Here is a 12,961-nt window from a genome sequence, read left to right as displayed (position 1 = left end):
AGAAGGTCTAGTTCAACATCTTGCAGAAAATAGTGGAATGCCATTTGTTCCAAAAGCTTCATAAGCCCTGAAAGGAGTGATCAAATTGTCACTAAAGCATCCTATTTGTTGTTAGTGCTGCAGCAACCAGGTATCCTGTGCTCAGATTACCCAGAAGCTAAGGATAAACTGGCAGATACTCATGGATAATCAACAGCAGAGACTGGTTTAGAAAAGGAAAATAAAATGGACTGAAAAACCCCCACACTTTCAACTCTCTTTCATGACTGTCTTAGAAGGGCAAAATATTCCTATTAATTATTCTAGCCATTAAAACTGTGCTGAATTATAGATTGCTTAGTTTGCAACAAGCTGGGGAGAGCCTCTCTTTCTCACTATAAGGAGCTACATTTAAATGAGAGTTCCTGGAAAAGGTGATGACCGCATTTCAGTTACTTCTGCTCCAAAATGTCCTGGCCACACCGTCACAGATTATTTATCCACTGTTTGGCTGTTGCCGAGATTGTCCCCATAGTCCGAATATTCAGGGGCTAACAACAGTTTTTGGCCCACACTTCTTGTAAAGATATTCAGGTCACCACTTTGAGATGATAAAATATTGTCCATGCAGCCCATTGGCTCTGGCTCGTAGCTTTTTGGAGAGTGCTGATACATGGCCCACTCTTAGCAGCGACTGCAGCTAATTGGGACATGCATTAGCATTTGGCAGCTTACAGTTCTGCTCCCTTCTTATGATCTGCCTCGTGGAATGTCTTTGCTTTCACTTTCCTTTGAATTGTAAATAGTAGAGGTTAAGTAGAAGTTAAATCTATTTCAGGTGGAGATGCTGCCTGTACTAGAAATTGTTTGGGGAGTAGTTTGCTATCATTTAGGGGAATAATGTGTGATCTGATGACTCAGGGTGTTCTTGTTAAACCTCAGCAGGATTTTCATGACCTAAAGGTACTTTAGGAGTCCACATTGACCTTTATATGACTGATGAAGTTGATCTCAGCTTCTTTCTATTTTGATGTGGTGATTATTATCTCTCCTTGCTGAAGCACTTGTCACCTGTGGATGTTGTATCTCCACACAGAAATGAGTGATGTGGCTGCAGGTCACAGAAATCCAATGTTTATTTGAGTTGACCAGAAGGAAGATGTGGCAATGCTGCAGCATAGACTGTACAGCATCTCTATTACCCTTCAGAGGCAGTTCTGAATGATAGTATCTTTATTTTTAAACCTAATAATGTTTCCCGAAGTCTTCTGAAGAGATCATCTTCATTTCCTTGCAGTGTTTCACAGAGATGAATTATGGGGATAATCCTAATTTTATTGAATCAAGTGGAGAGTTTGAGATATATCCAGACACGTAGAACTGCTTTGGTACAAGAGCATTCTAACATTGCTTCACCAGCCACTTCAAGCATCACCTTGTATTTTTCTTTTAGAAAATATTTCTGCTCATTTTACTAAAAGGTTTTAAAGGCTCATTTTAAAGGTTCCAGCTGATCACAGGGAGCCAGACAGAAGCCACAGCTAAAGATGGGGGAGAGTCAGTAATTGCTGACTTTTCTAGAATTACTATGAACAGATAGTTTGACTGTAAGGAATTATGCCATCACCTAGACTTTATTAGTGAAAGAACAAAAGGAAATACAAATATAAATAGATGTGTTTTTTTTCCTCTTGCTAAGCTGTGATCTTCAAAATTGTAATATATTTTCCTATGCTTTCTGCAGATACTTATAAGCAGTGAATGAGTTCTTTCCCAAGTCAAGTTAATGTCTTCCATTTTATATAGCAGTGAAAATCTAGAAAAATTACCAAATGAGTTCATTTTTTTCAGGGGTTTGAGAAATATATTCCAATGCAGAGGCCCAAAAGCTTTAATTCTGAGAGCTCGGTTCATAAAACATAATTGTAAGGATCCTATTGAGGACCTGGGGTTATGGGTTTGTACTTCATTTTGTCCATTTTGGATGAAGTTTGTGGAATCTGTTTGATTTATGTAAATGATAATAGAGTTATAGTATGAAAATATCCACCATTTGATGTCTTTGTATTTCATTGACAGGGAAGTATCATTTCCTAGATGCTCCAAGCCTATAAAACATTGCCTGAATAAATGAAACCTCATTTCCATTTTAAGAATGAGCTGTGGGGTTATAGCAATTCTTGCTTTCATTTTTCAAAGTATTTACACCAGATATTAGGCACTCACAGCATTTTGAAGCTTTTAATCTGTTTTTGCTTACTACTGCATTGGACAAACTGGTAGATTTTAGATGGAGAATTCTATATTGATTTATCTTGATCTGTACTTCTGTTTACAAGGCTAAAGAACATTTCAGAAATTTTGAAACTATATGAGTTGCTTTCTTCCTTGGAATGACTTTGTAGAAAAGGCAGCCCAGACATCCAGCTGTACCAATGATTTTCTTTGAATGCTTGGCAATATACATTGGAAATTATTTGTATTTTTGCATGATAAGGATTTTAGAGACTGTCCATTGTATGTCTTCTTCCAGAAGGGCAGAGGAACTTTCTGTCCTCTTCTCAGTGAACAAGTACCATCTGAGTTGAAGAATCATCTCAACTCTGCCTCTAGGTAGAGTCACAGCATAATCAAGTTTGGAGGGGACCTCTAGACCCCACAGGTCTAGGTTGTCTAGACCCCCATCCTGCTCAAAGCATGTAGGTCAGGACAGTGTCCAGACAAGTCTCACAGCACTTGATCTGAAGTCTGGCAAATTCCAAATACGGGGGAAGGATTTCAGCCCTCAAGCAGTTGCTTATGCTCTTGCTGAGTCTGTGGAGGATAAGCTTTGCCTTTTCTGCTTCAAGTTTGATCACTATGAAGGTGCAAAACATTGTGAGGAAGGACTAAAGTCTTTCACTTTTACAAAAATTGTTTTAAAACTTTAGTTTTTCAGCTATTTCACATCTTGAGGCTGGGATTTTGATATTCTGTATTGAGGACACTACTAGACAAAAGGCTCTTGATATTCTGAAGGTCAGGTGTATAATAGCACCAGTTTCTTCCTTCCTTAAGTAGAAGTATAGTCAAACATTTTTAAAAGAGAACCTCTATATCTAGTGGATATATTAGCCCTCTACCAATCCAAATAATCAGAATTTTAAAAAAGCAACAGGATAATTTGGTTATTATAGCAGAATACACATATGCTCTGTGGTTATATTTCACAGCAGAAAGGGGCTGTGTTCTAACTTCTAATGTTTTCAGATGAGAAAAAAAATATACAACAAGCTGATCTACTTGGGAATTTTACAAGCAAGTAGTTAAAAGGAAAGGTAAGTGCCTTGAACTATACAAAAATACCCTAACTAAAATGATTATAAGTAATACAGTTAAATTTCATCACAAAGGAAAGGCAGTGAAATTTGGTAGCTGGAAAAACAAAGCAGTAACAATCATCCTACATTTAGGAGTTGGTAATAAAAAAATTATATGGCTAGGCTCCAGTGTAACAGGTACTCACTGTTCCCAAGTTCTTTGGTTTTACATAAAGAAGAGTTCTTTACTGAGGACTTCAAAGGTAAGTCATTTTCCACTCCTTTCAAGCACTGCAAACACATGCAGGGTATTCTTCCATTCTGGGGTCTCTGTTCACCTCTCAGGTTGTAACATTTTTAATTTTTAAAACCAGAGAATGAATGCCAGTTTTTTCCACGGTGAAAATGCAGGTGCAATGCTACACTAAGGAGTGCTCAGGACAAGTTGTTGATATTCAGGTGGTCTTGTGGCCCCTCCACTCTGCTTGCATATTCCAGTGTTGTCTTCTGTGCAGCTCAGGACTTACCACATTTCATGCTTATGTTTCAGAATTCAGTCAAGTTTTCTGTCTTATGTTTTTTTGTTTATTGCACAAAGCATAGCAACCATTTATGTCAGATTATTCTGTGGAGGCACACAGAGTGCTGTGTGCTTTTTGAGGCAATCCAGTAGTGTTGTGTGATCACTAGAAATTCAGCAGATGAATCTGAGGAGCAGAGTTAGATCCAAGTAGTCCAAATTTTTCCCACTATTCTGTGGAAGCAAAGCTGGATTTGTTTTTAGGTTTGCACTGCCAGGTTTTGATTTTTCAGATATGATAACATAGAGGTGATGTTATGACATACAGTAATGTATTCTCAATGTTTTTCATTTGGAGAGTGTTTTTTTTTTACATTTTCATTTCTTTTTTTTTCATAATTTCAGGCAAAAAATAGTAGTTGTAAAAGAGAATCTGTCAGTGATCTGACAATGCACCTAATGTTTTCAGCCACTTCACAGTAATTTGCTTCTCTGACAAATACATCTGTTCATCCTGCTTTCAAAAAACATAGTGGATTTAGAACCAAGTGTATGAGAGGATTTCATTACCATAGGCAGAATACCATTACATTATACAGGCAGTAGGCAGAATGGTACAATGACAGCATATTATAGTGTTAGAGTGGACCTAGATATTCTACCAGCATGTCATTAGGGCAGCTCTTCCTTCCTCTTCAAACTGATGAAGATATGATGTTAAATGTACATTTTTGTTGGCAGTGCATCTGCATTAACCTCTTCTGCCAGGGCTTTCATCTTCTCTCCTGTCTGGCTGACAGAACTGCACCAAGGGAAATTTGTGTTTCTGACTTTCTAAGGAAATTTCTTTTTAATAAATTCCTTAAATTTTTTGAATGTTACAGCATCAGTCTGTGTTCTCACTAATGATTATTCACACTGTTGCACTGATTTTGATCATTTACAGGCAAACCTGAGACAGCTCTTGGGGCCATTTGTACAGTTTTAAGATTGCATTTTTTTCTTAACTTAAATATGTATCTCTTTGCTGTATAAAAATAAAAGTTAGCCACCATCATAATCATTACTGAAAATCTAATTTATTGGTAATGCACAAAAAATCCCCCAGTGGGAACAGATAGATTTTTCTTCACTTTAACAGTAAAGATGGTATTCTTCAACAGTTGTTGAGAAGATTCTTAGACTTATTTTTCAGGTTCTTTCTCCTCCATATTAAAGCATTTCTCTGGTTCTCATCTTCTCTTTTATTGATTACTTCCTTACAACTTAAAATGATATTATAATGCTTCTACTTATGGATATTTATATTTTTTTGTCTCAGCCTCTCTCAAATCTTTAGTAAGAAGGTTTTCAGCTAGTTTCTCTGTTTGAATTTATCCCTTTGTTAGAACTGAAAGAATTGGTTGATCATATTCTTTCCTGTTTTTCTGTGTCAAGTGTAAAAAATTGCAAGGCACTAACTGAAAATGAGTGCTTCTTTCTTGCTGACATTTTCATTACATTTAGCTTTAACAAGTGTTCATCTTTTTACTGGTAAATTCTTATCTCTTTTGCATTTTTGCAGAAGTCAGCAAGTTGTTCAAAAGTTCTATGTTTGTAATCAGGCAGGTTCTGTAGGATATACATGTTACTGTGTGTAAACTAAAATCCACATATGTATATAGAATATTCTCCCTGCGCAGCATGCCTCAAGAAAATTTGGCTTAATTTGAGGCTGCCCTGCACGTCTGCTGCTGTCATGTTGCACATCACATCTCTCACTAGTTTCATCAGGTTCACAGAAACTGATGTTGCTTCTTCAGTTCCTCTTGATCTCATCATCCCACTGATATTTTGTGTGACTCTCTTGCCTTACATCCAGCACAGTTCTCTTTCTTTTTTAAAACAGTTTGTGGGGTGCACAGGGCACTGAATGGTGCTGGTGTTTGGTAACAGGGACAGATAAAGTATTTTTAATTCCTATGGGTAAACAATTTTAATTCCATGGGCCCAGACAAAGGAATACAAATTCCCCAAAGGAATACAACCATGAACTGCACTGTAGAAGCAGCCCATGGAGAACGTTACAGAATTTTGTATCATGAACTGTTATATATTTTAATACATCATATATACATACCATGATTTACTGCTTTATTAAACTAATATAGTTAAATTAGTATTAAATGGACTAAAGAGGTAATGGCCTATGATTACTTCCAGTGGCTTGCTTGAGCCCTAAATGTTTAAATTACTGCTCAGAATAGCTATAAACTGAGCCCTGGCCATTTAGTTCACTATCCACAAGGAGTAGACAAGGCATAGTGGGATGGCTCTTACACAGTTTGGAAACTGCTTCAAGGATAAGCTCCACTAAACCCTGATGCCCAAATATATTGCATTAGTGTGGGACTGGCTGAAGGGATCCAGGAGCACTGGAGAATTCTAATTCCCTTCATTTCATGGGCACCCATGGGGGTAGGAGGTGTAGTCCCACCCAAAGGGTAGGAGGTGATGGCAAAAGCAGTGGTAGAAAAGAGAAGGGATATTTTGTGCAGTGTTTTCTTCAGCAACAACTCTTTGCCTCCTCCAGAAGAGTGAGGAGCTGTTGCACTATTGTGTCAATAGCACAGAGCAATCTGTGCCTTGCTGCTTAAGTCCAACAATTATGTCCCTGATGTCAACTAATGCTCCATATCAATTAATATTTCTGAGCCGAGAAGAACCCCAGTGGCCATGTGACAAAAGCAGTAATCTAGCAAGGACAAAAGTTCAAATGTTGCTTTTCCTTGCAAATGAAACAAAGCTGGCAGAAAGCCGTGTTTTTACAAGCCTCCTGACGTGTTCTTTGGGCTGTCTGGGAGACATCTGTCATGGCAAAGGAGAATCAGGTGACTCAGGCCTCAGAGGGGTAGTAAATCATTGGAGTCATTCTGAAAGGCTGAGAGCTTGAACATTCTCATTCTCCCTTAGAAAGAACACTGTAGAAAAGTAGTGGGGTTTTTTTCTTGTCACTTTTCTTACACACTTCATCTTTTTTTCAGACAATGCATTAAGAAACCCTTTCTTGAACAGTACATAACCTTTCTTTAGAATTATTTTGTATCACAGGCCATATAACATTAAAAAATGTGAGAATTTTTAAATACGCACATAGAATTTTCTCATAGATTTGTGTGGTCTTTATCTGCTGGATTCTTTTCAATTTCTCCATGAAAAAGAATTGCAGTCATGTTTCCTGTAATTCCTGTACTATCCTGTGTTTTTACTAAGGCTTGAAGACCTGCATTTTTTTCTTGTATACATTTTAAAAAGTTGTATCTAATGAGAGGAACAGAACGGTGTTAAAATACAGACAAGTTTGTAGCTGATCACTAAAGTCCCTCTTCTGCTCATTGTTATAGCACCCACTAATATTTCACCTACTTCAGTACTTGAAGGGGTGTCCCTACAGCTTCTAGGATGAGGCCTGATTTTTGTTTTTCTTCCCAGGAACTGGCTTTGCTTATTCAAAAAAGCATTGTCAAAACAGCTAAAGGGATTTAGGTGCCCAGATCCTAATGATGATTTCATGTGGGTCTTTGAAGGTAACTGAGACAAGCCAGCATACTTAGAGAAACATAGCAGCATTTCTCTTATGCTGAGGCATAGTGGGCAGGGGTTTGGATGTGTTGTGGCCATTCTGTACAATGTTCAGTGGAGAGGACTCACAAATGTTGTTGATGTTTCTATAGAATATTATTTTTTTCACTCTGTTATGTTCCTCACCACTTCCTAGGATTCCCCCTGGAGATACTTAGATATCATGCTGAAACACCTTCCCACAAACTGAATTTTGAAGAAAGGAAGTAGCTGGATGAGGATGTGTCTGTTGCTGAGGTTGAACAGTCAGCCTGTGTCCTTGAACAAAGCCCCCGATCTCAAAGGACTTTCTGCTGAAATATACAAACAGTTCCAGCAAATTTTGGAAAATTTCCTAACTAAAAACGAAATGAGTCATCCACATCAGTTTTATATCTGCTGTTAGCTCAGTTAATAGCCCTCAATTAAGGAAAAATGACAAGAATCATGGATGTTGTGTCTCCTACAGAGCTATTTTGTTACGCAGTACAGATACTAAATTGCTTTCTAATCTATAATTTTGAACATTTTTTTCCACTTTTGTTCATTAAGAGTGAACTTTTTTAACATAGAAAGGCTGTGACGTGCACATTCAAAGGCTACATGTACCACACTAACACTGTATTCAGCACAGGACCGGAATATTGAGTGAATATAGAAATAGTTTTCATAATGCACACTGGTGCTATCGTGGCATGGTAACCAAGAAATAAATTTATCTTGGTACATGAACATTCATCTATTCCTTGGATACAATACAAATCAAAGAGAGTTGACTGAATATGATACTTAAATGCAGACTCTTGAAGACTAAGATGGTTCTCTGATATAAATAAGCCAACATTTAAAATTAAGGCAGAAACCCCAAGATTGTCCCTACCTATAGTGTTGAGCTTTTACAATTTTGAACAAAATCCTCAGTGTGCTCGCATGAACTGGAACTTTTATTTTGCTTATGACCTGCTGTTTACTTAAAATAACCTGCTGACCAAAAATAATTCACTTATTTGTGAATTAGGTGTGTATCCTTTCATATGTTGAAGGGGAAATTGTGTTCGGCAATTCTCCTTGTGTTGTCTTGCCCAGCATGAGAGGAAGAAAAATATCACATTAATATTTTACAGTCCAGTCCAATTCTGAACTCTGATCCAAACCCTGATCAATGGATGTTGTGGTTTAAAGACCTGTTGACCAAGAAGAGATGAATGCAGTAAGAGTTTGAAGCAGGCATGTTTTGTTTCCCACCCCATGAGACGGCGACATGCGCTGTGCTGATTGACCATGGCCTCATTTCTACAGAGCTGTAGCAGACAAATCAATTGTTCAGCAGTCAGTTTCCTTAGAAGTAAAATAAATCTATGTGATATATAAAGAATAAAATACTTAGCAATATTATAGCTATTTTTGTAATTATCTCAAATAGTGGCCTGTTTCCTGCAGCTTTGAGTCAGGCAGGGAAGATGTCTAGCTCTGAATTCTACCCTTTAGTAAATTATACTTGCAGTTCTTATGAGAGCAAAAAGGAAAGAAAACATTCAAATTGACTTGGTATCTCTTAGGAGACACAACAGCAGGGTGCCAGTGTTACCTTGGTAAATGCCTGTGTGCACAGGTCAGCAAAATGCTGTGGGATCTACAGCTCTAAGAGCACGTACCAGTTCTATGGCCCTTGTGTTTTTTCAAACTATACCTTAAAGATATGGTGAGTTATTTTCTACATACATGTGATGGGTTGGTAAAACAAACCAGTAGTTATCCACAGAAGATTTGATTGAACCCATTCTCAAGTGTCAGAACACACATTTCTCCTCCATTCTGAATCTTGGGAGCTGACACTTTACCTAGCATTTGTTGCATTCACTTTCCAGATCACGTGAATGGTCACTGCACAAGCCCAACATCCCAGAGCTGCAGCTCAGGCAAACGACTTTCCAGTGCAGATGTGTCGAGAGCAAACCGCCGAGGGCCCGGCAGGCCGCCCTTCAGGAAAGCCCAGTCTGCAGCCTGCATGGAGATTTCTCTCCCAGTCACCACAGAAGGTGGGTGGCAACGACTGCTTTGCCAGCTATTTGTGAATTTGTCACCAGGTGTGAAAGGGAATAAGTTCAGCAGGATTCTTGTCTCGGTTATTGCCTTGAGCTAACTAACACTTTAAACTGTGATAGGCAATCAGCAACACCATGATCCTAATCCTCTTTTTGTGAGGAGTATTTGTATCTTAAGCCACCCACCTGCAGGAGTGTATGCATCACAGTTACAGCTGGAACCAGTGCTCCCTGATTTCCACAGCTATTAATGAAGATAAGGCAAGGGGAATTATATCACTCAGATTGTCTATGTTTGTATTTTTAAATTCAAATTGTTTCACATACCTTTGTTATTAGTGGCACATGGCTAGAAGATTTGATTTTTTAGTTCTTATGGTAACATAAAATAGCAGATTTTTTCCTCCACATTGATGACTGATTATGAATATAACATAATCCTTTCATATAGCTCTCTTTATTTGCCACACAAACATGGTAAGTTACACTGTCATGTAACAGCTCCTGATGGAAAATATACCACTGCCACAGTAGTTTCTATTGCTGAGTGGTTTTTTTTCATCCTATGTAGTACCAAACTCTTCTGGAATTCTTGTATGCTACTTGTACCTGCCAAGGCCACAGTATTATCTAATCCTTTTATGCTTCTTTTTTTCTTCCATCCTCCCAGAGTTAATAGAGTCACTGGTAGGCAGAATCCACAGCCCCCTATAGTCCCACTGGCTCTTGTGTACAAAACATTTAGTAATACAGTGATACTTTTGATGGCATAATGTTGCTTTCTGCATACCTGTGTCATGAAAGATTCACTTTATGTCATTCATCACTATTTATAATACCTGTCAAGTTTAATAGAAAAGTGGATCTCTTTTAGAGAAAATAATCTAACTTGCTTTCAGGCTTGAGAAGTAAATTGACATTAAAAATTCCTATTTAAAAGCATCACATAAATAGTATTAAAACTTTCAGTAAAGTCAGTGAAACAACTGTTGCAAGAGCAAGCCAGACAATCTCCAGAGTCATTTATGTCAGCATGTAACGTGGGACGTGGTTGCAGTTTGTCCTTGGGTGTGTGGATTTGTGTGCAAGTCCCCTTTTAGCAGGTTTGCTGACTAAAATAGTTTTCTGATTATTTGTAGTCTCTCAGTAAAGCAAAGCCTTCTGTCCAGCTTGTCTAAACTATTTTTCAGTTGGTGGTATTAGTTTTTTGAGTTCTAGCTCTAGTGCCTGATCTGCCTGGAATGACTGGCATTCCACTGTTCTTCATGTATCTTGAATTTCTACACACACTGTTTTGTCAAGTGGTTTGATGTGTTTCTAAAGGTTTTTCTACTAAATAATATGGTGGAAGGTGGTATGATGCTTGAAAGATTCTTAGTCTGGGTGAAGGAAAAGGAAGAAGAGAAGTTAGAAGGTTTCAGAAAGAATATGCTGAGAATAAGAATTCTCTCTCTAATGTGAAAGTGGCTTTGATCAAAATGTGGTTGAGCTGTTCCAAAATAAAATGAAAATAATTCCCCTCTTTGCTAAGAATTTATTGACTACTTACAAGCATATGCCACAACAAAAAATAGATATATTCCCAAGAAATGATTTCCTTTATTTTTATATTCTTATGAGGTGAGTCAAGATACATGTTTTATATCCTTTCTAGAAGGTAGCATTTCAGGTCAGAATTTGGTAGGATTTTATTATTCTACCAGAGTAGAATTTTGATTAATTTGCTATCTCAGAAGGACTTCTTAGACATTAAAAAAAAAAAGCTTTTATGTGTGGGTAAATGGTTCTTACCTTTTTTAAGCCTGTCTCCAAGGCACTTATAATACTGGGAGTTTTTTTTAATAATGCCTCCAGTTCCTGTTCTTTACAACCTCTTCTGTATGATTTGATTAAAAAGATAATACATTTTGGTAAGTAATCATAAGACATATATTAGAATAATAGATTAATCTTCTCCCCTTGCACTGGATTTCAAACTCTACTTACTCAAATCTGACCTCCTGGAATACAATAGGAGCTGTCTTTCCAGCATTTTCATCAAGTCTATATTCAACAAACTTTCACACAATAAATTCTAGTGACTTCGTTCCAGTGAGCTGATTGTCAAGATTTTGCTGACTCTCACATCTTTACTTCTGCAGAAGGATTCCTGATACAGACAAACATTTTTGAAGAATGTCTTTGCAATGATGAATCATAGGAAGGAAATGGCGGTGGGGGCAGGGAAGGGCAGGGTAGTGGTCTTGTTTGTCTGCTGGTTGAAATATTGCAAACTGCTCAGATTCATACAGTGCTGATATTTCTGCCACATTCATAGCAGAATAATTCATAGCAGAGAAATTCATGGCAGAGAAATGTGCATCATTACTGTTACTGCCTAAACCTATGTTCTTCCCAGTCTCCTCATCATCTTCTTCTATGCTTTTTGAAATGTTGCATGTTGTCTCAGTATCTTCTGCTTTCATTAATGCACTGCTCTCATGGCTGTAGTAAAAAATTCTGTAGTTCTTCAGTATTCTATATCTAATTTTAGCAAAAAAATTAGAACCTTGCAAATTCTCAATAGCATATTATCATTTATAAGGAAGAGATTTTTTTTATGTGAAACACTGGAACAGGTTGCCCACAGAGGTGATCCCTGGAAACATTCAAGGTCAGATTGTTCTGGGCTCAGAGCAACCTGACCTAGGGGAAGCTGTCCCTGTTTGTTGCAGGTGGGTTGGAACCAGATGACCTCTAAAGGTTCCTTCCAGCCCAAACTACTCTATGATCCCGTGATCACTGAGTCCAAACAATTTTGTTTGCATATACTTTTGATTAAGCAGTATATTTTTTGAGATAATATAAGAATTTATGGGCATTGTAAACAAAGCCACAAATATAGGAAATTCCATTACTGAGCTTCAAGTCCCTTTTGAAAAGAAGTTTTTGAGATTTCAGGAGTTAGTGATTATATTTCTTTGATAAGGCTTTCTTGCACAGAGTATAAAGTACATTTTTTTATTATCAAGTTAACATTGTGCTCTTAAACAGCAATAAAAAAACCCACATGAATGCAAATTATTCATAGCCAATGAAATCCCTACAGCGATTTTGACCCATGATAGCATTCTGTAGAATGGGAACGTGTTTTGTCTCCAAGCTTAGTGGATTTCTTTGAGGGCTGTAGCCATTTGCATTGCTCATGTTTCAGTCTGTTCCAGCTCTGGGTTCTGACTAGCACCCAATTTTTTTCTGCATGTCTTCAAAGAAACACTGAAATAGGGATTCAATTTTTTGTTTAGCTTCCTGGGAAAAATGTGTGGCTCGACTGGTTTGCCTTCTGTACTGTGGCACAGACCCAAAATAGTCCATCTCAGCCTAAGAGCTAACATCATAATTTTTAAACCTGCAGAGATCCCAACCTGATCAAGAATTGCAGTGCAGATGAATTGATCCCAAACATCTGCTTCTTTTCTGCACAGGAAAACAAAAAATGTATTTTGTTTGAATTTTTAATTGCAATTTTAGATTAAAGA

At 37.5% G+C, this 12,961-nt stretch overlaps 1 protein-coding gene and 1 long non-coding RNA gene across 9 annotated transcripts in view; both read left to right on the top strand.

Moving 5' to 3' along the window:
- Positions 1-12,961, top strand: part of STXBP5L (syntaxin binding protein 5L) — a 185,527-nt gene that overhangs the window by 153,324 nt on the left and 19,242 nt on the right. For 6 of the 8 annotated variants that reach the window (XM_068181930.1, XM_068181929.1, XM_068181928.1 and 3 more), the window contains one exon: positions 9,267-9,437. The exons of the other annotated variants lie outside the window; for them this stretch is intronic. In XM_068181930.1, the coding sequence (XP_068038031.1) occupies positions 9,267-9,437 (171 nt within the window). The remainder of the gene's footprint in view (positions 1-9,266; positions 9,438-12,961) is intronic. 8 annotated transcript variants of the gene reach the window in all.
- Positions 2,682-8,604, top strand: LOC137469314 (uncharacterized). Its single transcript, XR_010996437.1, has 2 exons — positions 2,682-3,296; positions 7,556-8,604. It is a non-coding gene; the product is annotated as an uncharacterized lncRNA (long non-coding RNA).

Source organism: Anomalospiza imberbis, chromosome 2 (assembly GCF_031753505.1).
Source record: "Anomalospiza imberbis isolate Cuckoo-Finch-1a 21T00152 chromosome 2, ASM3175350v1, whole genome shotgun sequence".
Taxonomy (NCBI): domain Eukaryota; kingdom Metazoa; phylum Chordata; class Aves; order Passeriformes; family Viduidae; genus Anomalospiza; species Anomalospiza imberbis.
The sequence above is the reverse complement of the archived record's forward strand: the minus strand, read 5'-3'. Positions and strand labels throughout refer to the sequence as shown.